The following is a 27485-nucleotide window of genomic DNA, read 5'->3' as shown; positions in this document are numbered from 1 at the left end:
CAAAACATTTACTTTTATGGATTTGGCAGACACTTTTATCCAAAGCGACTTACATTGCATTACATTGCATTATGCTATACATAGATAGGTATCTGCAATCCCCTCAGATCGAACCCACAACCTTGCATTGTTAACGCAATGCTCTTACCACTGAGATACAGGAAAGCTGTTTTGCATGTAAAACAGTATGCAAACGGTGGCGAGGGACCCAAAACTACATTGGAGGAGAAAACAAACCTCAGAGGGAAACCAGGCCTAACCAGGGGATTCCAGTTCCTCTCTGGCAAAAGCTGCAGCCAAAATAAATAAAATGTGTATCAATATAATCGAATATATAATAGAGTCGCCGTGTTTTAAAACATTCCATCATCTCATTCTCAGAACATTTTGTGAATGTTGTATTATAATTGTCCTTCTTTATTAATATAGAACATAGCAAACATGTTTTATCAAGGAATCTGTTACCTTACCAACATTCCCAAAATATCCTGAATATGTTGCAGGCAAAAAATGTCTACATCTGTTAAAATGTCACATTAGAAATAAATTATGATCTCAGAATTAGCAACATCCTCAAAACATTTTTGGAATGTTGCAGTAAGTTCATTCTTTGTTGCTATGTAACATAATTTGTGGCCTAGATAACCTTCTCAAAACTCAGGCGTCTGGTCAGTAAGTAATACCTAGAATTTAAAAAACAAGAGCAGTTGGCAGATCCTTTTCCTATCTAGCGTTGGATGAAGGCTGCCTGTAAGAGTGCCTTCAACTGACATATATCTGCCTTTAACCCAGAGTGCTGTATTCAACACAACCCTCAAATATGCTGTGTGTGTGTTTGTGAGATACACCGGGAGATTTATCAGTTGGGGATCTATGGAGAACAACACATTACAAAAGTAAAACGTGTTGTAAACATTGTCTCTGTGTTTTTTAAGAAGCATCGCAGATACCAGCACCAAAGCCTGCAGGTTTTATGTAGGGAATAAAAACTGATTCTCAAGTACAAAAAATAACACTAAAGCCTGCTCTCATCTAACCTGCTCACTTAGTGTGTGTTCAAATATTTATGAGTTTGAGTGTGTTCAAGTGTTTATGTATTTGTGTATGTTTCTCGTTCCGATGTACTATTTCCTTGCGTTGCTGCGTGCCGTCGCGTCCCAATGTATGGCTGCTTAGACACCGTTATCACCGCTGCTAAGAGAGAACTATGTCCGTTTTATAGTTGCTGATGTACTATTTCCTCGCACTGCTGAGTAGAAGTCTTCTCGGGTCCAAAGATCTTTACCCGACCTGAAATGACCCGAATCACTTTTTACCCGAGACAGACCCGATAACGTTAGACCCGAGTCCGACCCATCGTATATATCTTTTAAACCCAACTAGACCTGAATGTAAACCGACGTTTATTAATGAAATTGATATGGCAATGAACACGTTGATCCTCTTGTTTTGCTCTGGCAAATTGCGCAAACTGAGGCTAAATGGGTTGTGCCAGTTTTAGCTGAATCAAATCTAAATAAGTGACGACATGGCAACCACTCGAGCGAACATTCTGTCTCAACAATGTGTTCCAAACCACGTAGTACTGAAATGTGCGCGTCTTTTAATATCTACTTCTGGTCGCCTGGTGGAAGTATGTTTTTCCTGAATACGACGGTAACTACATCGAGTGCAAACCCCTGCAGCGTTGGAAACTTCGGGATTTCAATTCTAAGGTGATTTCAGATCACCGCGACTTTCGGAAGATTTGCGTGGCTTTCAACCGATCGGCTGAGGGTTGGAGGAGAGTTGGTAACTACACGCACACACACAAGTGACGCGCTGTTATTGTACAGGATAGTTCGGGTCTTCCTCGGGTCAATTAAGCAAAAAATTTTTACTTTTTATTACCCGAGACCCGAAGACACTAATAATATACCCGACCCCTTGTCCGAAGCTCCCGTGAATCTTTTAGACCCGAACCTGCTCGGGTCTCGGGCCGGACCTCGGGTTTTCGGATCTAAGTGGACCCGTGAAGACCTCTACTGCTGAGTGCAGTCGCATCCCATGGTTCGGCCGGTTTGACGCCGTTATCACAGCTGCTTATAGTCCTGGGACTCCCCGTCCGACTCCTCCAGCATGGAGCTAGTCGGGCCCCCCACCGCTTCTCTGCAGCCGGCCACACGTCCTGTCTGCCGAGGAGGGGGCCACAACCCAGTATTGACCTGCTGCAGGTGCCCAGTCCTGCCCAGCATTCGGCATTCCAGCCGACGTCCAGTCCTACCCAGGCCTCCAGTTCTGTCCAGCAGCCAGTGATCCAGACGGCAGCCCAGCTGGTGATCCAGCCGGCACCCAGCCCTGCACCAGCCGGCATTCCAGCTGGTACCCAGCCCTGCCGGCCTTAGCTTAGGATTGCGTTCTCTCCGGTCTCGTCTGTGGCACCGCCCCTCTCTTTCCTAGTCTAGCTTTTCATCTGTGTCTCTTTACCCACACCTGCCCATTATTATCTCCTTTGTAAGTCTCCCTATTTAATGCCCTTGTTTTTTCTGTCCTGTGCTCGTTTGTTTTACCTGCTTTGCTCTCCATATAGGACATTTCGTCTCTGTTTGCTCAGAGAATTATTGTGTCAAGTCGTTGTATATGTAAATATGAGATGTCTTGTCAAGTGTGTTATAGTAAAGTTCGGTCTCTTCTTGTTTAGTCCACTTATTATGATTCCTTGTTTGTGTTGTTTACCCACTCGTGGGTTGTTGTGTTCTGTGTTTTATTTATATAATAAACCCCTCTTTTCTCTGCTTACCGCTGCCTGCACTAGGGTTCTTCCAGCACTTTCCCTGACATTAAATTATTAACAAGAATTGACACAGAGATGGCAGTGATGACAAAGTTCTGTATTCTGAAAAATCTTGCATATGTTTTTATGTAATCATGTACATATGTGATGTGTTAAAAAGATGTGATGCTTTGTAAAAATATTGTATTGTGGTCAACAGTACTGGCATACACCTGTTTTTTCCAACCTTTTTCCACCAACTTGAAGCATAAGTGAAGATTTATGCATAAGTGTTTAACTGTAATAATTGACATATGCTACCAGAAAAACAAACACACTGACCCCTGTCTATCGGCATTTTGAGGTGTTACAGGTTACGGTTGTTTAGTATCGTACACAACTTTTTTGTTAGGACTATAAAAGTCTCTCCACTTTATTAAGCAATACAAATCCTGAACAATTACACAACAAAAGTCTCTCCACTTTAGTAAGCAATACAAATCCTGAACAATTACACAATAAAGGTCCCACCACTTCATACAGCAGTGTACCTAATTTATTCCTCCACTAGAGTGCAGCAGAAGTATAGACATTTATTCTATACATTCACATTCATACAGCTGTTAGTGGAATACGGCATTAGAAACTGTTAACAACACTGACTGAATGAATCATAAACCAGCTTCGGCCAAGAGGATTTACAGTTTTTTTTATTCGCTTTGGTACTATTTTCACAAGTAAGGTGTACATTTTCAAAACTCTTAGTCCAAAAATCCAAACTTCTCACACTTGTAACGCAGCTAGTCATTCTTTCAAAACCTGATGGAATGCTTTCAGTCAGTTGCACATGTTTTCAGTCCACATAATCATGGTTTCAAACACGAGATTATTGTAATATGTAATGGGAACATTTGGTTTAATCACCGAAACACAACAGTATGATCTTCTTTCAGTTTAGTACTTTTAACAATCAGTTCATCCAACAGCAAACAATGCAAGATACCGGTTTCAAATCATCCTTAGAAGTGCTGAAATGAATATGCTACAGTACTATAAAACACAGATTACACAGTTTCACATTAGGCAATACACTGACATTACCTTGCATTTACATAATCTATAATTTCCAAAATATCCATCCTATGTGTAATCAAGTGAAGGATCAATGAACACATCCTCTACAATCATTTGTATAAATTTGTTTTTATTCTTCAGATAGAATTGTAACATAGGTATACTTTCTATAATGTAACAAAATGAGAACAAAACATAAACATTTAGTGCACACATTACATTAATTTGGATCAAGCCTGTCTTGAGCATTTGGCCATAGATTCTCATCCACATCACAATGAATGTTATCATTGTTCAAGCACCTTGGAAAAAACCTTTTTGCATGACGAATCCATGCTTGACATTGGTCTACATTGATGTCATCACATGCATCATCCATGGCCTGAAGGAGGGTGGCACGCTCAAGGGGTCGGCGATCATAGACCTTCCACCTCCAGGCTGAAAAAAAATCCTCAATAGGGTTGAGGAAAGGAGAGTATGGAGGCAGGTAGAGAGTCATGAATCGAGGATGTGCCTGAAACCATGCTTGAACTACCTCTGCGTGGTGAAAGCTGCCATTGTCCCACACAATTACAAAGGTGACCCCTTCACCTTGACACGCCGGCTCAATTTCATTGAGAAACTTCATAAGATGTGCAGCATTATAGGAGCCAAGTAATGGCCTACCTCCTACGACAGCATCTTCAGAGATAGCTGCTCACATGGAGATGTTTCCTCCATGTTGTCCAGGCACTTGGACAGTGGCCCATTGGCCGATGATGTTCCGTCCACGGCGACGAGTTTTGGCAAGGTTAAAGCCCGCTTCATCAACAAAAATGCACTTGTGATGGTTCACATCAGCGTCAAGCACCATAACCCTCTAAAAAATATATTTTGGTTAGTTCTTTTTACAGTGCTGTTCCAATATGTGATGCATCAAATAGTAGCAGTAATACAATATATAGTGCTGTACCTGAACATACTCAGCCCTTAGTCCTTTCACTCGGTCATTGTTTGTCTCAAAAGGCACCAGGTAAATGTGTTTCATTGATACCTGGTGCCTCTTTAAAAGGCGGGCTACATTTACATTTATTCATTTGGCAGACAAAAGAAACTTACAAGTAGTTTTTTGATACAGTGGCACATTACTGCAGAGCAATCAGGGGTAAGGTGTCTTGCTCAAGGGCACTTCAGTCATGATCTGCTGGCAATGAGATTAGAACCAGCAACCTTCTGATCAGAAGTCCAACACTCTAACCACCAGGCCACATCTGACTATGGGATTTTCTGTCAACAGAGTATACTGTCAATAGATCATACTGTATAAATACTGTAACATGTCTGATGAATTTACATGCAATACAATTGATTGTGGATGTTATATGATACATCCTCCACACTTACCGGTTTTCTCTAACTTCATTAGAGACAACAGTTCTGCCTCCCCAGAACTCATGACCAACCCTTTGATGGGCCCCATGCCCGCCTCTCTGACCTCTCTGTTGGTGCCCATGCCCGCCTCTCTGACCTCTCTGTTGGTGCCCATGCCCACCTCTCTGACCTCTCTGTTGGTGCCCATGCCCACCTCTCTGACCTCTCTGTTGGTGCCCATGCCCGCCTCTCTGACCTCTCTGTTGGTGCCCATGCCCGCCTCTCTGTTGGTGCCCATGCCCGCCTCTCTGACCTCTCTGTTGGTGCCCATGCCCACCTCTCTGACCTCTCTGTTGGTGCCCATGCCCACCTCTCTGACCTCTCTGTTGGTGCCCATGCCCGCCTCTCTGACGGATCCCTTGTCCACAAGCTCTTCCTATTCCTTGTTGTCTATCCTGCTCCATGTTGAAAGAAATTGCCAGTGTTTACACCCCCACTTTTACTGTATATCTAATGACCAATTGTGGTTACCCCTATATGAAATCAATGAGCAATAACGAGTATTCATCATGTGTGGTTAATTTATATATTCGTACAAAAACACATTTTATTTCTGTAGTTCTCAAAATCGATATGCTGTTTATTGCTGAAATGAAAATATATAGGTTTACCAAACGGTTCAGTGATTAACCATTAAGATCAGTTGGATTAAGTGTTGGTCAAATGTATTTACCCAAATTAGATGAGAAGCATATCAAAAGTATCATGGGCATTGCATTGTGAAAGACAATTACTTCAAATGAAAGGTAGTTCTTTGATGACACTCTGATTAGGTGTGGTGAAAAAGTGATTGTGTCATTTTGTGCATTGTACTTTGTCAATTGAACATGTGATTACATGTTTGAAAAAACAGTCTTTTTGATGATCTGCTTTGAGTTTTGTACTAACAGTTGTGAGGTTTTACCACATACTTGTGAAAATAGTACCAAAGCGAATAAAAAAAAACTGTAAACTTATTGGCAATGCACGAATAGAATGTGTTTTCGTGTGAAAGTGACTGACGGTGTAATTGCTCTTCAAACGCTGAGTTAAGTCAAGTCAAGTCAAGTCAGCTTTATTTATATAGCGCTTTTTACAATTTTCATTGTTACAAAGCAGCTGTACAAGAAAAAATGACTATAAGTAAAACATCAAAGGTTATGGAATTCAAAACACAGGTCAAATATCAGACACACAATAAATTCCTATATGCAGTGTTAATTAAATAAGACTACCAAATTCTAGCAGCCCCCCCGGCCAGGCAAAACAGTGCAAAACAGTATGCAAACGGTGGCGAGGAACCCAAAACTCCATTGGAGGAGAAAAAAAAACCTCGGAGGGAAACCAGGCCTAACCAGGGGATTCCAGTTCCCCTCTGGCAAAAACTGCAGCCTCTGCACAAGCTCAACAGTGCTTGCACAACAAGGCGAAAATAAAAAAAAATTAGATTTAAAATTATCATTAATAATCTAATAGTGGCTGAAGTTTTGTAGGGACGTCACTTCCTTCGTCCAGCATTTGTCAGGTCTAGGAATGGATTGCGCCCTGCCCGCTCCGCTCTTGTAACCTTGGAACAATGAGACAAGACTGGCTGAGAGTAGAGTACTGTTCTGCACTCTTTGATGCAACAAATGCATCAGTTGTTATTGGAAGTGTCCCTGGTTCCGGTTGATCTAACTAGTGCAGCCTAGATCTTTGAAATACATATATTATGATAATCTAGTGTATGCAAGATTAAAAAGATGCGTCTTTAGTCTAGATTTAAACTGACAGAGTGTGTCCGCCTCCCGGACATTGCAGGGAAGACTGTTCCAAAGTTTAGGCGCTAGATAGGAAAAGGATCTGCCGCCTGCACTTGATTTTGAAATTCTAGGTATTACCAACTGACCTGACGCCTGAGAGCGTAGTGCACGTGATGGACTATAATACGTAAGAAGTTCTCTCAAGTAGTGAGGAGCTAAACCATGCAAGGCTTTATAGGTAATAAGCAAGATTTTAAAATTTATGCGATGCTTTATAGGTAACCAGTGCAAGGTTGACAGAACCGGGCTAATATGCTCATACTTTTTTGTACGTGTAAGAACTCGAGCTGCCGCATTTTGGACCAGTTGGAGTTTTTGTAATAGGCCTGCAGGGCAACCACCTAATAGTGCATTACAGTAATCTAGTCTTGATGTCATAAAGGCATGTATAAGCTTCTCCGCATCTGATGATGACAGCATATGACGTAATTTAGATATATTTTTAAGATGGAAAAACGCAATCTTACAGGTTTTGGCGACCTGGTTCTCAAATGACAGAGTACTATCGAATATAAAGCCAAGATTCTTAGCTGAAGATGAGGGTTTTATGGAACATCCATCAATAGTTAAGCAGTATTCTTGGTTGTTACGTAGGGCGGTTTTCGGTCCGATAAGTAACACTTCAGTTTTTTTAAAAAGGAGGATTATGATAAAGACAGAAACCAATCTAAAATGAAGGCTCACGCCGCAGGGTTGGGATGTGTCTTCAGCAGACAGACATCTGCCTTTAACCCAGAGTGCTGTATTCAACACAACCCTCAAAAATGACGTGTGTGTTTTTGTGAAATACACCGGGATAACAACAAATTACAAAAGTAAAACATTGTCTCTGTGTTTTTTAAGAAGCATCGCAGATACCAGCACCAAAGCCTGCAGGTTTTATAGGGAATAATTACAAAACTTCATCATGAAACATTCAAGCAAAGACCCGTAACCAACAATAATAACACTAAAGCCTGCTCTCATCTAACCTGCTCACTTTGTGTGTGTGTGTTCATACATTTGTGAGTTTGAGTGTGTTCAAGTGTTTATGTATTTGTGTATGTTTATTTGCGTGTTTGATAAGGTGTATGTACTTGATTGTATATATACGTACAGTACCAACATGTGTGTGTGAGTGTGTGACGTGTGAATTCCATTCTCACGTCTTTCTTTTCTCTTGAAACCAAAGCCGCTGAGTCAACATGTCGATAAAAGAGTAAGTCGAGGGTCTACGGGGCACACACAATATAAAACACGGTCACTTTAATAGAAGCGAGGTGATGGGATGTGGGAAACAGATGAATGGAGTTGTGGACAGATGTTTAGGAGGAGTTTGTTTATGTGATGCCCCTCACCTCACACACACATCTGAGTGATAACATTTCCCATGAGACCACACAGGGGTCAAACAGCTTCACATGACACATCACACACACTTCACCCGCTGACACCAAATACTGCAACTTCACATTCACAAAACTCATGAGATCATCTGGATTTCACTCACTGTTACTGTACTGGGAGGTGGGTGAAAAGTGTGTGTGTGTGCATTTGTGTGTGTGTGTGTGTGTGCATGTATGCTTGTGTGTGCATTTGTGTGTGTGTGTGTGTGTGTGTGTGCGTGTGTGTGCATGTATGCTTGTGTGTGCATTTGTGTGTGTGTGTGTGCATGTATGCTTGTGTGTGCATTTGTGTGTGTGTGTGCATGTATGCTTGTGTGTGCATTTGTGTGTGTGTGTGCGTGTATGCATTTGTGTGTGTGTGTGTGTGTGTGCATGTATGCGTGCAGGCATGTGTGTGTGCATGAGTCTGTGTGTATGTGTTTGTGTGTGCATGTGTGCATGAGTCTGTGTGTGTGTGTGTCTGTGTGTGCATGAGTCTGTGTGTATGTGTGTGTGTGCGTGTGCGTGAGTCTGTGTGTTTGTGTCTGTGTGTGCATGTGCGTGCGTGTGTGCATGAGTCTGTGTGTGTGTGAATGTGTGCGTGCAGGCGTGTGTGTGTGTTTGTGCATGAGTCTGTGTGTAGGTGATTGTGTGCATGAGTCTGTGCGTGTTTGTGTGTGCGCGTGTGTGTGCATGTGTGTATCTCAATCTGATTTCTGTGTAATTCTCACAAAACAAACTGTGTGATAATTTACAGAAGACCACGTGTAAGAGAGAGAGAGAGAGAGAGAGAGAGAGAGAGAGAGAGAGAGAGAGAGAGAGAGAGTGAGCGTGTGAGATAAAAGAGAGAAGGGGGCGGACCCTCTTCATTCAGCTGCAACTCTTCTTCCATTCAGAAGAGAGAGAGAACACACACGGCTCTGTGTGAAGTGCGAGTGAAGGATTCTTGAAGAGAGAGAAAGAGAGAGAACACACACGGCTCTGTGTTAGGTGTGTGAGAGAGGGTTTAAAGAGCGGGCGAGCGAGCGAGAACACAGAAGAGACACACAAGACTCTGATCATCATGGACGCAGGTGTGGAGAACACAGGGACCATCACAGATAAAGAGGTGTCTGTGATCCAGGACACGTGGAGACCCGTGTACGAGGTTAAAGAAGAGGCCGGGGTGGATGTGCTCGTCAGGTACAGTCTTCAGATCTTCTGTTTGTCCTTCAGATGTGTTGCGGTGGTTTAGTCTCAGGGGTTCAGATGTGGTGGGTTGCTGGTTTTAGTCCGGGAGGACGGAGGCTGTGAAAGTAAATCCCTCTGCTCCTGGTTAAATATAGATGAATGTTGGAGCGTGTGGAAAGAAACGAGAGTAAATTGGGTTCAGGAGGACAGATGGGGTTTATACATCATCAGCGCTGGATCTACTGGGAATACATCAACACAAACACACACGCACACACAAACAAACACACGCGCACACACACACACACACACACACAGAAAAACACACACAAACACGTACACATGACGTTTTGCTGGTGTTTGTGGTTTCAGAGATGGTTAAGAAATGGTTGAGTTTGTTTATTTCTTCACTCTGTATGTGATGCTTGTTGTATCCACATGTTCTCTCTCTCTCTCTCTCTCTTTCTCTTTCCCTGTGTCTCGGTCTCACACTTTATTTGAACTATGAAATGTATTGCCAATAGCATATAATACATGAAACAACAAGATCTCTCTTTCTTCCTCTATCTACCTGTTGATCCATCTCTCTCTCTCTCTCTCTCTCTCTCTCTCTCTCTCTCTCTCTCTCTCTCTCTCAATGTTTTGGTTTTCATAAGTGTTCTGAGTTAAATGTTTTTCTTTGTTGCAATTATTTATTTACTTGTTTAATAACCTTTTAAATAAATAAATAACTTTTTAATCTCTTTGTCTTCATCCGTCTGTTTCTCTCTCTTTGTCTCTCTCTCTCGCATACTCTCTCATTCTGTCTGTCTTTACGAAGCACAGAATCATTACATATACGCATTTAAATACAATTGTTTAAATATAAAAAATAAATACATTATAATATAAAAAGTAATATAAGAATTGATAAAACTGTCAACTACAGGTGCTCATATACGAATATCATGTATAATAATCATGTTAACTCTTCTTAAAAATAATAGTGCTTCACGATGCCATAGAATAATCGTTTTTGTCTAAATGGCTCCATTAAGAACCATTAACACCCGAAGAACCTTTCCGTCAGACAAAAGGTTGTATGTGACGATGAAAGATTCTTCAGATTATAAGGTAAGAAGGTTATGGTTCTTTACAGAACCTTCGACTGAATGTTTTTTTTGGTGGAATCAAAAGCAGTGATTCCCAACCTTTTCACCCCTCCTGTAAACTTATTTAAAGAACTGGCCGTCTCAGTTCAGAAAGACATGAAAAGGCACTTTATTTACACGCCACTCCCATCACGTGCCCTCTGAACTCTTTGGGAGAGACACTTGCGTTTATTCTGAAATGACAGTCTGAAAGACAGATTGGTTTTGGAGTAGTTGATAGTGGAAAGACAGATTGGTTTTGGAGTAGTTGATAGTGGAAAGACAGATTGGTTTTGGACTAGTTGATAGTGGAAAGACAGATTGGTTTTGGACTAGTTGATAGTGGAAAGACAGATTGGTTTTGGACTAGTTGATAGTGGAAAGACAAGATTGGTTTTGGAGTAGTTGATGGTGGAAAGACAGATTGGTTTTGGACTAGTTGACGGTGGAAAGACAGATTGGTTTTGGACTAGTTGATGGTGGAAAGACAGATTGGTTTTGGACTAGTTGATGGCGGAAAGATAGATTGGTTTTGGAGTAGTTGATGGTGGAAAGACAGATTGGTTTTGGACTAGTTGATGGTGGAAAGACAGATTGGTTTTGGAGTAGTTGATGGTGGAAAGACAGATTGGTTTTGGACTAGTTGATGGTGGAAAGACAGATTGGTTTTGGAGTAGTTGATGGTGGAAAGACAGATTGGTTTTGGACTAGTTGATGGTGGAAAGACAGATTGGTTTTGGAGTAGTTGATGGTGGAAAGACAGATTGGTTTTGGACTAGTTGATGGTGGAAAGACAGATTGGTTTTGGAGTAGTTGATAGTGGAAAGACAGATTGGTTTTGGACTAGTTGATGGTGGAAAGACAGATTGGTTTTGGAGTAGTTGATGGTGGAAAGACAGATTGGTTTTGGACTAGTTGATGGTGGAAAGACAGATTGGTTTTGGAGTAGTTGATGGTGGAAAGACAGATTGGTTTTGGACTAGTTGATGGTGGAAAGACAGATTGGTTTTGGAGTAGTTGATGGTGGAAAGACAGATTGGTTTTGGACTAGTTGATGGTGGAAAGACAGATTGGTTTTGGAGTAGTTGATGGTGGAAAGACAGATTGGTTTTGGACTAGTTGATGGTGGAAAGACAGATTGGTTTTGGAGTAGTTGATAGTGGAAAGACAGATTGGTTTTGGACTAGTTGATGGTGGAAAGACAGATTGGTTTTGGAGTAGTTGATGAGCGGAGCGACAGGAGTGTATGACGAGAGAGGACCGGGCCCGGACATGTGTTAAGTTTGTGTTTTATGTCTTTTACTTCCGTGTTATTGTTTGTTTATTTTGATTAGAGTTTGTCATACGTCCGCCGGTTCCCGCCTCCTTCCTTCCTTTTATGGATCGTCATTACATTGGTGCCGAAGCCCGGGAGGAAGGAGGGACATACAAAGAGCCCTTGCTGCCGAGGGGCATCGCGGGGCAGAGGAGTTCGGGCAGCGCGGACGTGGAACGTCCGCCGGTGGCTGCCTGAGGCGGCGGTGCTTGATCCAGGATTCGGACTGGCTGAGGATGAGCGACAGCGTATTGGGGGAACCGGACCAGGATCTTTATTTTTTTTACATTTAACAAAACTTTAATCAAAATAAACAAACAATAACACGGAAGAAAAAAACGGCAGCCACCTTACAGTAGACTGCCGGCTATAAAACATAAACTTAACACATGTCCGGGCCCGGTCCTCTCTATTCATACACCTCTGTCGCTCCTCTCTTATGCTTCCTGAGCTCCTCCCTAAAGAGATGCGAGACCGGTTCACGCACAGCTGATGCTTGTTATACCTCACGTGACCGGCTTCGCGCCTTTCCCTCAAGGCTCTCATCCTGCCCTGCTCCCCACATAGATATAATCCCAATATTTCAGAACAGTTTAAAAGCTCAATAAGACGTTTCCTACACTTGAAGTGTGACAGAGAAGCAGTCAAGAATATGGAGGTCCGAGGCTTCAATGGCTTCGTCAGGTAGCCATCCTCTGTGAAATTTAATTAAAAAACACATTATTTATTTATAAACATACTTAACTGATCCACATGTTTCTTAAAATGGTGGAGAGGTAATTTCTGCTGCTTCTTGAGTGGACATTTGCCTACTATGTAGAAATTAAGCTTTTGTGTGCAGCCTAAAATCGACATCATATGACAAATGCGTCTGTGTGGCAGCCCAAGCACAACAAAAAATGGTGATTGTGACGGATCGATTTCAGAATCAGCTGTGGGCAAAATAATACTTCTGGGGGGGCAGATATTATTGCTGGCGGGCCAGTTTCGGCCACTGTTCTATTGCAATGCTGTGAAGCACTTTCATGTTTAAGAGTGTTCCTGTTTCACCGATCATTCTTTTATCATGACAGGACTTGATGTGCCTCTCTCTAAAGTAAGAATCAGAGAAACACGAGTTCAGACACACATTCTGATATGAGCGTGTGAACTGTATTCCACCTTCATCTGAACACACAAGAGTGATGTTCTCCTCCTGCCGCAGGTTCACTCACAGCATCTGAACTTCATGTTTGACGGCTCGTGATGTTCTGAAGTCAGAGAGAGGTGAAGTGATGCTGAACAGAGCAACTGTCTCATCTCTCTCTCTGTCTCTCTTGAGTAAAGTCTAGTTCTATCTACACAACAAAAAAAATAACAAGAAGCTGTGAGTCATTAAAGAACAGACCGACCTATAAAATTAAATAACTCACTCTCATGTCCAAACCTGTATGATGTGGAACACAAAGATCTCAACTGAGGGATGAACTGATAATAAGAACGATCTGCTTATCAAACATGTTGCTTTTCCATCTGATCTGTCAGTAAGCAACAAGCACTTGACAGCATCCATCAGTGATAACACAAGTGTTTAATGAAGCTCTTTGTGTTTCTGTGTTAAAGCGGAGATAAATACACGTTCAAAACAAACTCTCCTCCAAACCACTTAAGCAGCTGTGTTGAAACTTGCTCCCTGCGGATGTTTGAACATTCCTGACCGCTGGATCAGTCGGTTATCAAGATGAAGCCATTAGTTTTGAACCTGCAGAAACCGTGAAGCCTTTTAATCGACATCATCTGAACTCTCTTACATAAGAACGTGACATACAGAAACATTTCAAGGCAAAGATCAACATTTAGAGAGAGGGGTCATTGCTCAGATGTTGCTCTTTTATTGCTCAAGAGTTTTGATGGAGTCTTCACTTCATCTCAGATGTTTCTCAGAAAATTGCTCATGAGAGAAAAAAAATTATAGAAAAGAAACGAAACGAACAAATCCATGAAGAGTCTGGAGGTGTGAATGGATGTAGATTGTAGAAGTAAAATTCTTGATTCGTGTATAATTGATGAGAAATGTTTGAGTTCATATTGAGATCTTCAGTAACATTAACTTTTCGTTGCAGACTTGAGAAATCTGAGCTCAGTTAGACACATTGTTGACGTCTCTTCTTAAACTCTAATGACAGACACATGTGTTCGATTTCTCACTCTTTCTCAGGAGAAATATCTGAGACGCAGATGAGACTTAAGCAAAGTTTCCATTTCACTCCATTTAATATCATTGATGAGCAGAAATAAAAGAGATCTCATGCGTGCTCTTCCTTTCTTGACATGAAAGAAGTCTTTTACGGGTTGGGGATGAAACAGTCAAACGTCCTTGAAATGCAGTTGCTAGGAATACTGATGAATTATCACAAACTCTTAATGGTTTCCTTGTTTATCTTGATTGATTTTATATTAACATTGACTTTCTCTGAGTTTGTGGGTTAAGGAGAAGTGAAAGGTGGTTAAACATTACATCTGTATTATCTAAAGAATGCACATCTGCCCACACATTCTCACACACCCACAAACACGTGCAGGACCTTTTTCTTTAACTTCTCATATGTGGCATTTTTATCTTTACACACCCCTCAAAAAATGTATTTCATAAACTCCTCGGTATTTCAATGTTTCCAAGAAATGTTATGTTTTTTTACTTTTATTAGTATCAACCTTGTGTATCATTTTACATAATATAATAGTTACATGCTATTGTTGCAAATGTCTTGTCAAATAAGATATTTTGATTGTAAGGCGTATACTATGCTAATTGTTGGCTCTTAAAGGGACAGTTCACCCAAAAACTAAATTTTGTCAACATTTATTAAATCTCACATGTTTGTTGGTCTGTGTGCGAATCTTTCTTCAGTGGAACACAAAAGAAGATATTTGAGAAATATGTCAATGACGTTGTTTGATTATCAACATTCTTCCAAATGTATTCTTGCAGAAGAAAGAAACTCAAACAGGTTTGACACAACAACAATTTGTATTTTTACCTGAACTGCCCTTTTAAAGCAAGTTGTTAAATTACCCAAATTCTTAAGTCACACTGGATAAGAGTGGAATGAATGTTGAGTGAACGTAAATGTGTTTGTCAACAGGTTTTTCACAAACACTCCATCGGCTAAGCAGTACTTCGATCAGTTCCGTGACATCCAGGATCCAGAGGAGATGCGTCAGAACGTCCAGCTGAGGAAACACGGCGTGAGGATCATGACGGCTCTCAACACGCTGGTGGAGAACCTCCGTGATGGCGACAAAGTCAACAGCATCTTCAATCAGATGGGCAAATCACACGCGCTCAGACACAAAGTCGACCCCGGTTACTTTAAAGTGAGTATGATGAACAACCAATGCACTGCAAAACCGTATCCCACAATGCAGTGTACTTAACTTCCCCTTCCGTTATCAACAAATTAACTGGAAATCCAGTCAGCTGTGATTGTGATACCGTGTGTAGTAAACAGTAAGCTAAGCAGTGGTGTAGTCGGGGCCATATACACATATACTTTTTACGTATACGTATGCTTACTTTTTCCACAGCTCTGTTTGCGTATAACAACTTCTTAAGATCTATATTAGCGTATTACCCACTTGTTCTCCTGCTGAACTTCTCCAAGCAGCTTTTGTGCCTTTAACTGTATAGCGTCCACATTTCCTTCATACAATTGGTGCATTTCTTAAAAAATCCACAATATTTCCGCAGCCCCGCCTCCGACAACCACGTCAAGCGCATAATCTTCAGTGTTGGTAACGCGCCAGCGAGGAGTTCATCCTGTCAGTGACTGAAAGACACTTTCATCCCGCTGAAGTGAAGCCGTCATGTAATATTGATAATACTGCTTATTTTTAGTCAAAGCTGGTTTAAAGGGCGCTCACCAGCAGTGGCTCGACAGAACACCAAGAGAGAGATTGACTCTGAATTCAAAGGTTCTCTTGCGCTGCTATATCTCTTTATGATATTCCAGTGCATCGCAAATATATGATATCTGAGTCAACTTTTAATACAAGCTTTCTTTAAATGACACACGAAGTGAAACAAAGCACTTCCATAGCCCTACTGTCTAAAGGGGTCATATGGTGCAAATACATATTTTGTGTCTTTGGTGTGTTATAAGTTGCCCATGCATGTATAATTGTAAACGTAAAATTGCAAAAATGTATCAAAAGATGCATTCTATCTAAGACCTGCCTGGAACGCCTTGTGTAACCACACCCCCACAAATCTATGTCAGTTCATGGTATGATTTGACTAAGATGGCCCAAATGTAAATGCAAGTAAGGTGGCCGTACCTGTCAGTACAATTGCTTGGAACCTGATGTTCCAAATATGGTTACATTTCCGCCACACGCTTGCAGTATTCGACCAATCACTACGCACTGGTTAACTATTGTATTGTGGTCAACAGTATTAGAAAATGTTTAGTTTTTTTCCAACCTTATTCCACCAACCAAGGTGGATTTATGCATAGGTGTTTTACTGTAATAAGACCTGATTATATCTCACGGAGCCGATCTAACCAATATAGATATTATGCCTCAAAGCGACGATGTCACCGATCACTATCTTATAACGGGTACTTTGCGCACATCAGGAATCAGCCCTTTAACTCATTATCGACAGGGTAGAACAATCACCTCCGCTACTAAAGATAGTTTCGCAAAGAGCTTGCCAGATCTGACTCCTTTAATAACCATACCAATAAATAAAGAATCGCTCGATGTCATGACCAGGAAATTGGGTACTATTTTCTCTAATACATTAGAAGCTGTCGCACCTACGAAGTCATATTGCACCATGGTACAATAGCACCACTCGCGCCCTTAAAAGAGAAACACGTAAACTAGAGCGCAAATGGATAAAATCGCAATTAGAAGTCTTTAAAATGGCGTGGAAAGAGAGTGCAAATTGTTATAAAAAGGCACTAAAAGCAGCAAAGGCTGAGCACCTTCGTAACCTCATAGAAACCAACAAAAACAATCCAAGGTTTCTATTAAGCACAGTCGCTAAATTAACAAATAAACAGACACCACCTGACCTGGCTATTCCGCCGCACCTCGGTAGCAATGAATTCATGATATTTTTTACAGAGAAAATCGAAAACATTCTTGACAAAATAGCAAAAACTCAACCTCCAAATCTGTCCTATGAATTAGCACCAACCATCGCTCCAAAACAAAGGCTCCAGCGTTTTTCACCTATAAAACAGGAAGATTTAATTCAACTTATCGCAACTTCTAAACCTACAACTTGCTTACTAGACCCCATACCAACTAAATTATTAAAAGAGCTACTACCTGTTGCAATTGAGCCCATTTATAACATTATCAACTTGTCAATTAATCTAGGCCATGTCCCAGGACCCTTTAAGATGGCCGACATTAAGCCTCTAATCAAGAAACCAAACTTAGATCGAAATGAACTAGGAAACTATAGACCGATTTTAAATCTACCATACCTGTCTAAAATACTAGAAAAAGTAGTGTGCACTCAGTTGTGCTCTTTCTTACAAAATAACGACATACACGAAAAATTTCAGTCAGGCTTTAGATCTCATCATAGCACTGAAACTGCGCTCGTTAAAATTACAAACAACCTGCTTATAGCATCAGATAAAGGTCACATCTCACTCCTGGTCCTGCTTGACCTTAGTGCTGCGTTCGATACCGTAGACCATAACATACTTCTAGATCGCTTACACAATTATACCTGTATTGAGGGACAGGCACCACTATGTTTCAGATCTTACTTGTCAGACAGACATCAATTTGTCCATTTAAATGGGGAATCATCCAATCTAACGCAAGTAAATTATGGATTACCTCAGGGATCGGTTCTGGGACCCGTGCTGTTCTCCATATACATGCTTCCCCTCGGAAACATTATTAAAAAACATGGAATTAGCTTCCATTGCTATGCAGATGATACTCAGCTATATATCTCATCAAGACCAGATGATTCCTCCCAGCTATCCAAATTGGCAGAGTGCATTGAAGATATACAACATTGGATGACCTGTAATTTCCTTCTTTTAATTTCTAATAAAACAGAAATATTACTTATCGGACCAAAGACACGCAAAACAAATATTTCTGATAATAAATTGTAAGTTGAAGGATGTACTGTTACTCAAACAAATACAGTAAAAGATCTAGGCGTTATATTAGACAGCAACCTGTCATTTCGAAATCACATCTCAAATGTCACAAAAACAGCCTTTTTCCACCTAAGAAATGTTGCCAAGTTACGAAATATTCTGTGTGAAGCTTATTCATGCATTTATGACCTCAAGACTTGACTACTGTGATGCGCTACTTAGTGTTTGTCCTGCATCATCAATAAACAAACTACAGTTAGTTCAGAACGCAGCTGCCAGAGTTCAAACCAGGTCCAGAAAATACCATCACATAACCCCAATGTTATCAACCCTTCACTGGCTTCACATTAAGTGTCGTATTGACTTTAAAGTTCTTTTAATCACTTATAAAGCCTTAAAGGGTTTAGCCCCTACCTACCTAACAGAGCTTCTATCACACTACAACCCATCACGCTCTCTAAGATCTCAAAACTCAGGACTTTTGATAATACCTAGAATAACTAAATCACCAAAGGGGGTCGAGCTTTCTCATACGTAGCACCTAAACTCTGGAATAACCTTCATGATATTATTCGAGGATCAGACACACTCGCCCAATTTAAATCTAGATTAAAAACGCATCTTTTCAGCCAAACATTCACTTAAACATATGCTAAATAAACCACCAGGAGATGCTGACATTAGATATTATTTATTATAATAATTTAATTTATTATATAAAACACCATGTAGCGTCTTTTACCCTTTTTTGGGGTTTTAATTTTTAAATTTTTTTCCCCTGTAAAGCTGCTTTGGAACAATGCAAATTGTGAAAAGCGCTATAAAAAATAAAGTCAAATTGAATTAATAATTGTCATATGCTACCAGAAAAACATACACACTGACCCCTGTCTATTGGCATTTTGAGGTGTTACAGGTTACGGTTGTTTAGTATCGTACACGTTTTTGTTAGGACTACACCACTGAAGCTCATCTTATTTTAACCTTGTGTTCTTCTCCACAGATTGTAACTGACGTCATTCTGGAAGTGCTGGTTGAAGCTTTCCCACAAGTCTTCAGTGCAGCATCAGTGCAGGGGGTGTGGTCTAAACTCATGAGCATCATGTGCGGCGAGCTGAATAAAGTCTACACTGCAGTCGGCTGGGAATCCATCAAAAACTCATCTGAGAACTGAAAAGAGACGCACTCCAGCACTATAACTGGATGAAATTACTAGTAAAAGACAGATGGGCGGTCCCCTTCCCGCCGAGACCCCACCCAGGAAATGATGTCATACCGTCTCTATCGTTTGACATACACCAAAGATTAGTACAGATATTTGATGTACGGTGATTCTTCTAAATGTTTGAGATAAATGAGAGAATAAAGAGTGATCGGGGCAAAGAGAAACGAACATTACAAGATCAAAAAATGACAATTTTATCATCGCCAAAAAACCTAAGCAACTGTTTTTCAGTTCAAACTAACAAACACACACGTGTTGACGTACAGATGAGTGTAGAAATGATTAACCAGAGCGCAGTCCCGCACACAGCAGTAAATATTTACACATTCTCCAACCGGGATGTTCACAAACATGAATCCTATTTCACATCTGTGCATTTCTGATCAACATAAATACTGTAAGATAAACGCTGGGTTCGGCCAAATCAAATGAGTCTGCAGTGATGTGTGTGTTTGTTATTCAATAAATAAACATCAAGACTGTTCTATTGTACAAAGCTGAACTGATTTCTTTTTTATGCACTGAAATGATTCTTTAATGGTAAAATAGACATTGATTGTAAAATGAATTTAAATAAAGCTTCTCTTCTTGTGTCTTTCTGTTAGATGTTGTCATGTGTCATTAATACGAAAGACGGATATTTCACAAACAAATGTTTGTTAGGTATGAAAGACCTGGAATGTTATTACCCCATCATGATGTCATCACGTCATCAATGTCTCTCCCGCTGTACGATTTCATCAAACAATACACATGAAACCTACAAAAAGACATTTAATTTACTTAAAACGGTTACTAATAAGGGACTCCTGAGGCAGCTGACAAGTACCGGCAGGCCAAGCGGACTGCTGCCTGGGTGGTTGTGGAGGTAAAAAACTCTGGCCTGAGAGGAGTTTGGTGAGGCCATGGAGAAGGACTATCGACTGGCCTCGAAGAGATTCTGGCAAACCGTCCGGTGCCTCAGGAGAGGGAAACAGTGCCCTACCAACACTGTTTACAGTGGAGGTGGGCAGCTGTTGACCTCAACTGGGGATGTCGTCGGATGGTGGAAGGAGTACTTCACCCGCCATCAGGTCTTCCATTGAGGAAGCAGAGGCTGAGGGCTCAGAGGTGGACTCGTCCGTCACCCAAGCCGAAGTCACTGAGGTAGTCAAGAAATCCACCGGGGGTGGATGAGATTCGCCCTGAGTATCTCAAGTCTCTGGATGTTGTGGGGCTGTGTTGGCTGACACGCCTCTGCAGCATCAAGTGGCGGTCAGGGACAGTGCCTCTGGAATGGCAAACCGGGGTGGTGGTCCCACTTTTTAAGAAGGGGGACCGGAGGGTGTGTTCCAACTACAGGGGGATCACACTTCTCAGCCTCCCCGGGAAAGTCTATGCCAGAGTACTGGAAAGGAGAATGCGGCCGATAGTAGAACCTCGGATTCAGGAGGAACAGTGTGGTATTCGTCAGGGCCGTGGAACGCTGGACCAGCTCTATACCCTCTACAGGGTGCTGGAGGGTTCATGGGAGTTTGCCCAACCAATCCACATGTGTTTTGTGGATTTGGAGAAGGCATTCGACTGTGTCCCTCACGGCGTCCTGTGGAGGGTGCTTCGGGAGTATGGGGTCCGGGGTCCTTTGCTAAGGGCTGTCAGGTCCCTGTACGACCGAAGCAGGAGCTTGGTTCGCATTGCCGGCAGTAAGTCGGACTTGTTCAATGTGATTATTGGACAATCGTGTGATTATTAGGGTCGCATCTGGTGACATCATATCCTGTTTGCCTTTGGTCCGTGTTGCGTTCGTATTACAATCGAACCCAGTACACTAATAAACCGGATCAACAGAGCAATCGCACAAGAGTTCGTCTTAATCGAAACAGGGCATATGTGAACACGCCCCGAGTTATAACATTTTCACACAAGGTCAAATCAATGAAACCCAATCTATACAATTCTCTGTGATAAACTGTTTAATGTTATTAGGAGCTTGAAATATTAGTTTAATTTCATGCGTGTTTGTGTGTTAACCTGAAGAAATATTCAAGCTCTGAACTGATAACAGGACCTCGTGATAATAACACACACGTGTGTGTTTATCTGTTCAACTGAAGTGAATGTGATAAGCAGATTAAACAGGAATGCCATGCTGAACAAATACACAGAATAAATCAATATTAACCTGATAGCACAAAGTATCTGCTTGTGTGTACAGTTCATTTCACCCAGACACGATACTAAATTTCACAATATTATTTATGAGTAGTATTATAAAAGGTATATACTGTTTTTCAATATTTTTTCTCTGTCGGCCCTAGAGTGTGTATTAGAATTTAAATAATATACAAACAATAGCTTGACAGTTTAAGACATGTTTGTGTGTGTGTGCACTGGTATTCATCCCTGTGTGTGGACATGAGTGAGTAATACTAGTAGATTTTGACCTTGTGATGGTCCCATGTGGGAAAACTGCTTATAAATCATAGAGAATTATCAAATAAAAAATGCAGAGAGGTTTGTGTGATTATGAGGTTTAGGTATTGTGTATGGGATGTAAAACATGGAAACAAGTGTGTGTGTGTGCGTGAGAGAGAGAGAGGCTTTTGCCATTTGTTTGATGAATGTTTTTTTTTGGTTTGTCACAGTTGTAAGATTTAGTGGACACCTGCAGGCCATTTGTACATCTGTGGACACACACACACACACAAACACAAACACCTACTGCTAAAAGAATGAAAGATAAACAAAACTTGACCATTTTAACTCCATCCCATTCTTTCAGTGTAACTCTGCTGTAAGTGTGGTGTGTTTTACTTACACTGCACTCACTGTACTTTTTCATATTTCACACATTCTCAAAACTATGAAACTAAGGAATAATATAGTGTTTGCATTACAGATCATTATCGTGTCAAAAAGCATATTTTTTCAATCCTTCCCAGCATGCTGTGTTTCTTGATCCTATAGAGATTATAGCTTCATGATTATTGTCACCCTGCTGACTCAACAAAAACAGAGGATTGTGGGATTACTGTCCTCCCCCCGCTGGAACCTCAAGACAGGAACTTCTGCAACACATCAACTGTCGACAGTCAAAAAAAAACACGCACCAAAGATGTTTAAAATGAAGCCGGAGGAAACACAGTTTTGCTCAGAAGTGTCTCTTTGGTACATTAGTTGTGTTTCATCTCAGATGTGTCTTGAATAAAAAACAGACTGAAATGAGTAAATAATAAATACTTTGGGATTTTGGCAAATCGCAATTTGAGCACAGATGTTATCACACATGTGAGATTCACTTCAACAAAAGTCGCAATTCAGAACTTTAATCTCACTTCAAGAATCAAGCCAAATGAGAGATTAAAGAGATCTTATCCATGCTTTGATTTGTTTCTCCTGACGGTTTAAACTCTCTCTCTCTGTCTGAATTTTCTGTTCAACCATTGTCAAAGCGTTTCTTATGTTTACAGTGAATCTCGTATAAATACTTTCTCTCTCGTGACACGTAAAAAGCACAGAGGGGAATATCAGACACACATTTCTTATCTCTTTGCTCTTCCACACACTGATCTTTAGTTGTGATCATGTGATGCGTCATCGTGACTCAACACTTCTGACAAATAAAGTTAGTCTGCAGTTTAAACATGTTCACTTGTCAACTCATGTCAACTCATCAACACCGATTCACTTTGACCTGCTGAAACATCCAAAACATCAGATCTCACGAGACTTAAGATTTTCACATATTTATATAGATTTCATTAGAAATTAAGATTTTGAAGAAACACATGAGACTAGAAGTGTTGGGGATGGCAGGTCTTGCAGTGAATAAATTCACAATCATGCGAACCACAAACTTTAATAACCCACAATGCCTGCACAAGATTAATATAAAACACCCATCAAAGAAGGACATTTCCTCTCACACTAGCCAAGATTAAAGCAGTTTTACATTTACATTGTTGCGAAGCGGCTACACTGTCAACACATATTAATACAAACGATGAAACATATAAACACATAGCAAAGTCCTAGCAACCCCCACAACCGGGCCCAGTTCCTGCCAGGTGCAGAAGGATGGGCTAGCAGATATCATGGGTGGTCATTTACCCCATCCACACATACAGTATAGCCGCATAAAAAATGAAGAGGCCATTTCAAAAGTATTTCCCTTTTTTCTGATAAGAATGTGTTGTGATAAAATTATCCTTTTTGTTTATTTCTGTGAACTTCTGACAACATTTCTCCCAAATCCTGGGATTGAATTCTCAACCTTATGTTTTTATGCAATGCTCTTGCCACTGAGCTACAGGAAAGCTAAACACCATAGCAACATCATAGCGACCACCCAAAATGCCATAGCACCATCCAAGAAACCATCCAACAAACTTAGCAATATAGCAACCACCCACAACACTTTAGCAACTTCCTTAAACACCATAGCAACATCATAGCGACGACCCAAAACGCCATAGCACCATCCTAGCAACCACTCAAAACGCCATAGCAACATCCTAGCAACCATCCAACAAACTAAGCAATATAGCAACCACCCAGAACACTGTAGCAACTTCCTAAAACACCAAAGCAACATCCTAGCAATCACTCAGAACATCATAGCAAAATCCTAGCAACCGCTCAGAACACCATAGCAACATCCTAGTAACCATCCAACAAATATAGCGATATAGAAACCACCCACAACACTTTAGCAACTTCCTTAAACACCATAGCAACATCATAGCAATCACTCAGAACATCATAGCAACACCCTAGCAACCACTCAGAACACCCTAGCAACATCCTAGCAACCATCCAACAAATTTAGGAATATAGAAACCACCCACAACACTGTAGAAATGTCCTAAAACACTAAAGCAACATCCTAGAAACCAGTCAGAACACCATAGCAAAAGTATTTGAGCGTTGAAAGCAGAGCAGGAGTTGGAGCCTGGTTCAAGCCCCCTCACACCTCACACAGATGGAATTAACTCTAATCCTTTCACATAATCTCACACACGCGTGGCTCAGAGAGAGAGAAAGAGAGAGAGAGAGAGAGAGAGAGAGAGAGAGAGAGAGTGTGTGTTAAGTGCTTAAGAATGTCCTGAGCATTGTGTTTATGTCCTCGGAGCTTCACGATATCACAGCAAACATGTGCACGACCATCATGGTTCTGAGCACCATCGCTCTTCTGCTGAGACGGATGTTCTTCAACCGCGTCCATCCGTGAGTATCACCATCATTCACTGACAATAAAAGAACAGCACAGGGATAATGTACTCAACGTATCCATTGAAAAGCATTAAATCATGTAGCCTACAAGGCATTTTTCTTTAAGCTTACAGCACAATTTTTTCAGAATAAAGAACTTTCAAATAAATACAGTTCCTGGCCATGAACGCTTTCAAAAGAGATTTTAATCTCAATGAGTTTTTTACCTGCTTCAATAGAGAAGAAATGAATACAACGTATATAAATTGTCATTTTAATGTTAGTTTATTGATACTACTATATCTAGTCAATTTCACAGTGCATTCTGAGATTTCCTTTCTCAGCAAACATATCCATGCTATGCTGCCTCAAAGTCTGGCCAACATAAGAATTCTTTAAAGGCTTCAGGAGTTATGACGCATCTGTTAGACTTATGACACGCTTGTATTTCTCATCTCATATCTCCAGACAGCCAGACGCAAGCGGTCCGAAGGAGAAGCCACATGAGAATGATGCAACATCTTCCAAACAATAACAGGAAAAATTTGCTCTTCAAACGCCTGAGACTCCCGAGGACGGTCATTTCATGAAATCCAACAGGCCTTGTGAAATACAAGACGACAAAAGTGCAGAACGACGCACAGAAGAGAGAATTCAGAGAGAGGAGAGATGTGTGCTGGAGACTTACAAACACACTGAAGACGGCCTGCGATGATTCTTGAGAAGAAAGGTCATCTTATCTCCATCAGAAAATAAACCAGAGGAATGATGTCATCTTCATCCAGACAGACCTGTGATACTGACCCTGATGTGAAGAGCATCTTAAAAATGAATGGACTCTCTTTCTATGAATGCATTTTATATCTGGATTTGGGTAAATTCGATGAGAAATGTTTGAGTTCATATCAAAATCTTTCTGATTGCAGACTTGACAAATCTGAGCTCAGTTTGACACGCTGTTGACGTCTCTTCTGAAACGAATGGAGACATTTGTAAGATTTGAGAGACGCAGATGAGACTTAAACAAAAGCTAAATCAAAACCCAGAAGCTAAATCTATTTCAACAACTATAATGAAACTGTCCTGATAAAACCTGCAAACAAGTCTCAACTCAAATACGATCAAATTCATCCGAAACCAAAACATGTGATCTGTGCTTCTCGTGTAACAACTCTTTGTTCTGACTGTATATCAACAAATGTGTGCTTAAAAATGTATTTAAAGAGTAAAAATTAAACAACATGAGATGACACTGCATGTGTAAGCAAACGTCCTCTCCTCCATAGGAATGCTCCACATTAAAGGTTTATTTTTGTTATGTTCGCTCAATTTCGCTTTATTTAACAAACAGGGTGTATCTCTAGTTTCTTCTCCAGTTACATAAGCTCCGGACGGATGTTTTAAACACAAATCATGTGTCTCGTGATAACACAGGTGCCCTCCGCAGGAGGTGAGGTTAATCTTTTACTCTCTGAAGTTCTGACCAACACAAGGGGATGAATACCACAGCTGCCTTTCAAACTCAAGCATCTGCTCCACATACAGCCATGAATTCAATCCCAGGTGTCCACAAAAGATCACATTCCCCACATGTAAACGCCTCACACGAGACGCAGCTGAACATTCAAGCGCTCGTGGGTTTACCATGTCAAACACAAACACAGATTCAGGACCCACTGGGGAATATTTGATGCATGAATGAAAACACTTTCCACAAATCAACAAATTAATCTCACATTACTTTCTTCAACACATTTTTATTAAACATGTTAAAATAAAGTCCAGCAGTTTACCGAAATTATAATGATATAAACCAGGAGCAATTTTATTTATATAGAGTTCTTCACAATTTGCATTGTTCCAAAGCAGCTTTACAGGGGAAAGTAAAACGAGTTATCGACGGTTGTTTTTATTTATTTATGGGAAATATCCGTTTTAAAGCTGTATTTTACACCGTTCAGTAAAAACTAGCAAATATTTATAAAGTATAAAAATGCACCTGAACATTTTTTCAAGCTGATAAAATAAAAGCTTTTAAATTGGCACTCAAGACTGCTCAGTTGTCTCATCTATGGGTCTCTTTTTACTTTTCGAAATTTAGACTTAGTTTCTTATTATTTTGAGATATTTAAGTCATTATTATAAGCCAAGTCGAAATTTCAAAATCGACTAAGTTTCTCATTATTTTGAGATAGTTATTAACGAAGTCATTATTATGAGTTACTAAGTCATTATTATGATTTAACTAAGTCATTATTATGAGTTACTAAGTCATTATTATGATTTAACTAAGTCATTATTATGAGTTACTAAGTCATTATTATGAGTTACTAAGTCATTATTATGAGCTAGTCAAAATTTCAAAATCGACTAAGTTTCTCATTATTTTGAGATACTAAGTCATTATCTCGCTTTGGATGAAGGATCATCACCTCCAGCTGAACCTTGCAAAAATGGGACTGCTTGTGATCCCGGCCAACCCAAAGATTCACCACAACCTTGCCATTCAACTAGGCTCATCAACGATTACACCGTCCAGCACAGCCAGAAACCTGGGAGTGGTAATCGATGATGGGCTTAACCTCACAAGTCATGTTGCCGGCACCACCCGGTCCTGTAGATTCATCCTCTACAATCTTAGGAAAATTAGACCTTTCCTATCGGAGCACTCTACGCAAGTCCTAGTCCAGGCTCTTGTCCTGTCCAAACTGGATTATTGCAATGCGCTTCTGGCTGGACTTCCTGCTTGCACAATCAAACCTCTCCAGATGATCCAGAATGCGGCGGCAAGAGTGGTCTTCAATGAACCGAAGAGAGCGCATGTAACTCCGCTCTTCATCAGGTTACACTGGCTCCCTGTTGCCGCCCGCATAAAGTTCAAGGCTTTGCTCCTGGCCTACAAGACCAACACCGGATCTGCACCATCGTATCTCCACTCGCTAATGCAGATCT

The 27485-nt window shown here is 40.8% G+C and overlaps 1 protein-coding gene across 1 annotated transcript; it reads left to right on the top strand.

The window, feature by feature from the left end:
* The first annotated feature begins 9249 nt into the window (after window positions 1-9249).
* LOC306894275 (cytoglobin-1-like) lies at window positions 9250-19946 on the top strand. The gene is made up of 3 exons (XM_079456690.1): window positions 9250-9563; window positions 15122-15353; window positions 19122-19946. The coding sequence occupies exons 1-3, from the start codon at window positions 9445-9447 to the stop codon at window positions 19290-19292; spliced, it is 522 nt and encodes a 173-aa protein (XP_079312816.1). The 5' UTR covers window positions 9250-9444; the 3' UTR covers window positions 19293-19946.
* Window positions 19947-27485: the final 7539 nt, after the last annotated feature.

Source organism: Barbatula barbatula, assembly GCF_947034865.1.
Source record: "Barbatula barbatula genome assembly, chromosome: 5".
In the NCBI taxonomy this organism is placed as follows: domain Eukaryota; kingdom Metazoa; phylum Chordata; class Actinopteri; order Cypriniformes; family Nemacheilidae; genus Barbatula; species Barbatula barbatula.
The sequence above is the reverse complement of the archived record's forward strand: the minus strand, read 5'-3'. Positions and strand labels throughout refer to the sequence as shown.

What these genes read in the sequence shown, in the direction of transcription:
- LOC306894275 (XM_079456690.1), top strand. Translation starts at nt 9,445, where the DNA reads ATGGACGCAGGTGTGGAGAACACAGGGACCATCACAGATAAAGAGGTG. An exon ending in GGGGTGGATGTGCTCGTCAG is followed by an intron (nt 9,564 to 15,121) that starts GTACAGTCTTCA and finishes GTTTGTCAACAG; the next exon opens with GTTTTTCACAAACACTCCAT. An exon ending in TCGACCCCGGTTACTTTAAA is followed by an intron (nt 15,354 to 19,121) that starts GTGAGTATGATG and finishes TCTTCTCCACAG; the next exon opens with ATTGTAACTGACGTCATTCT.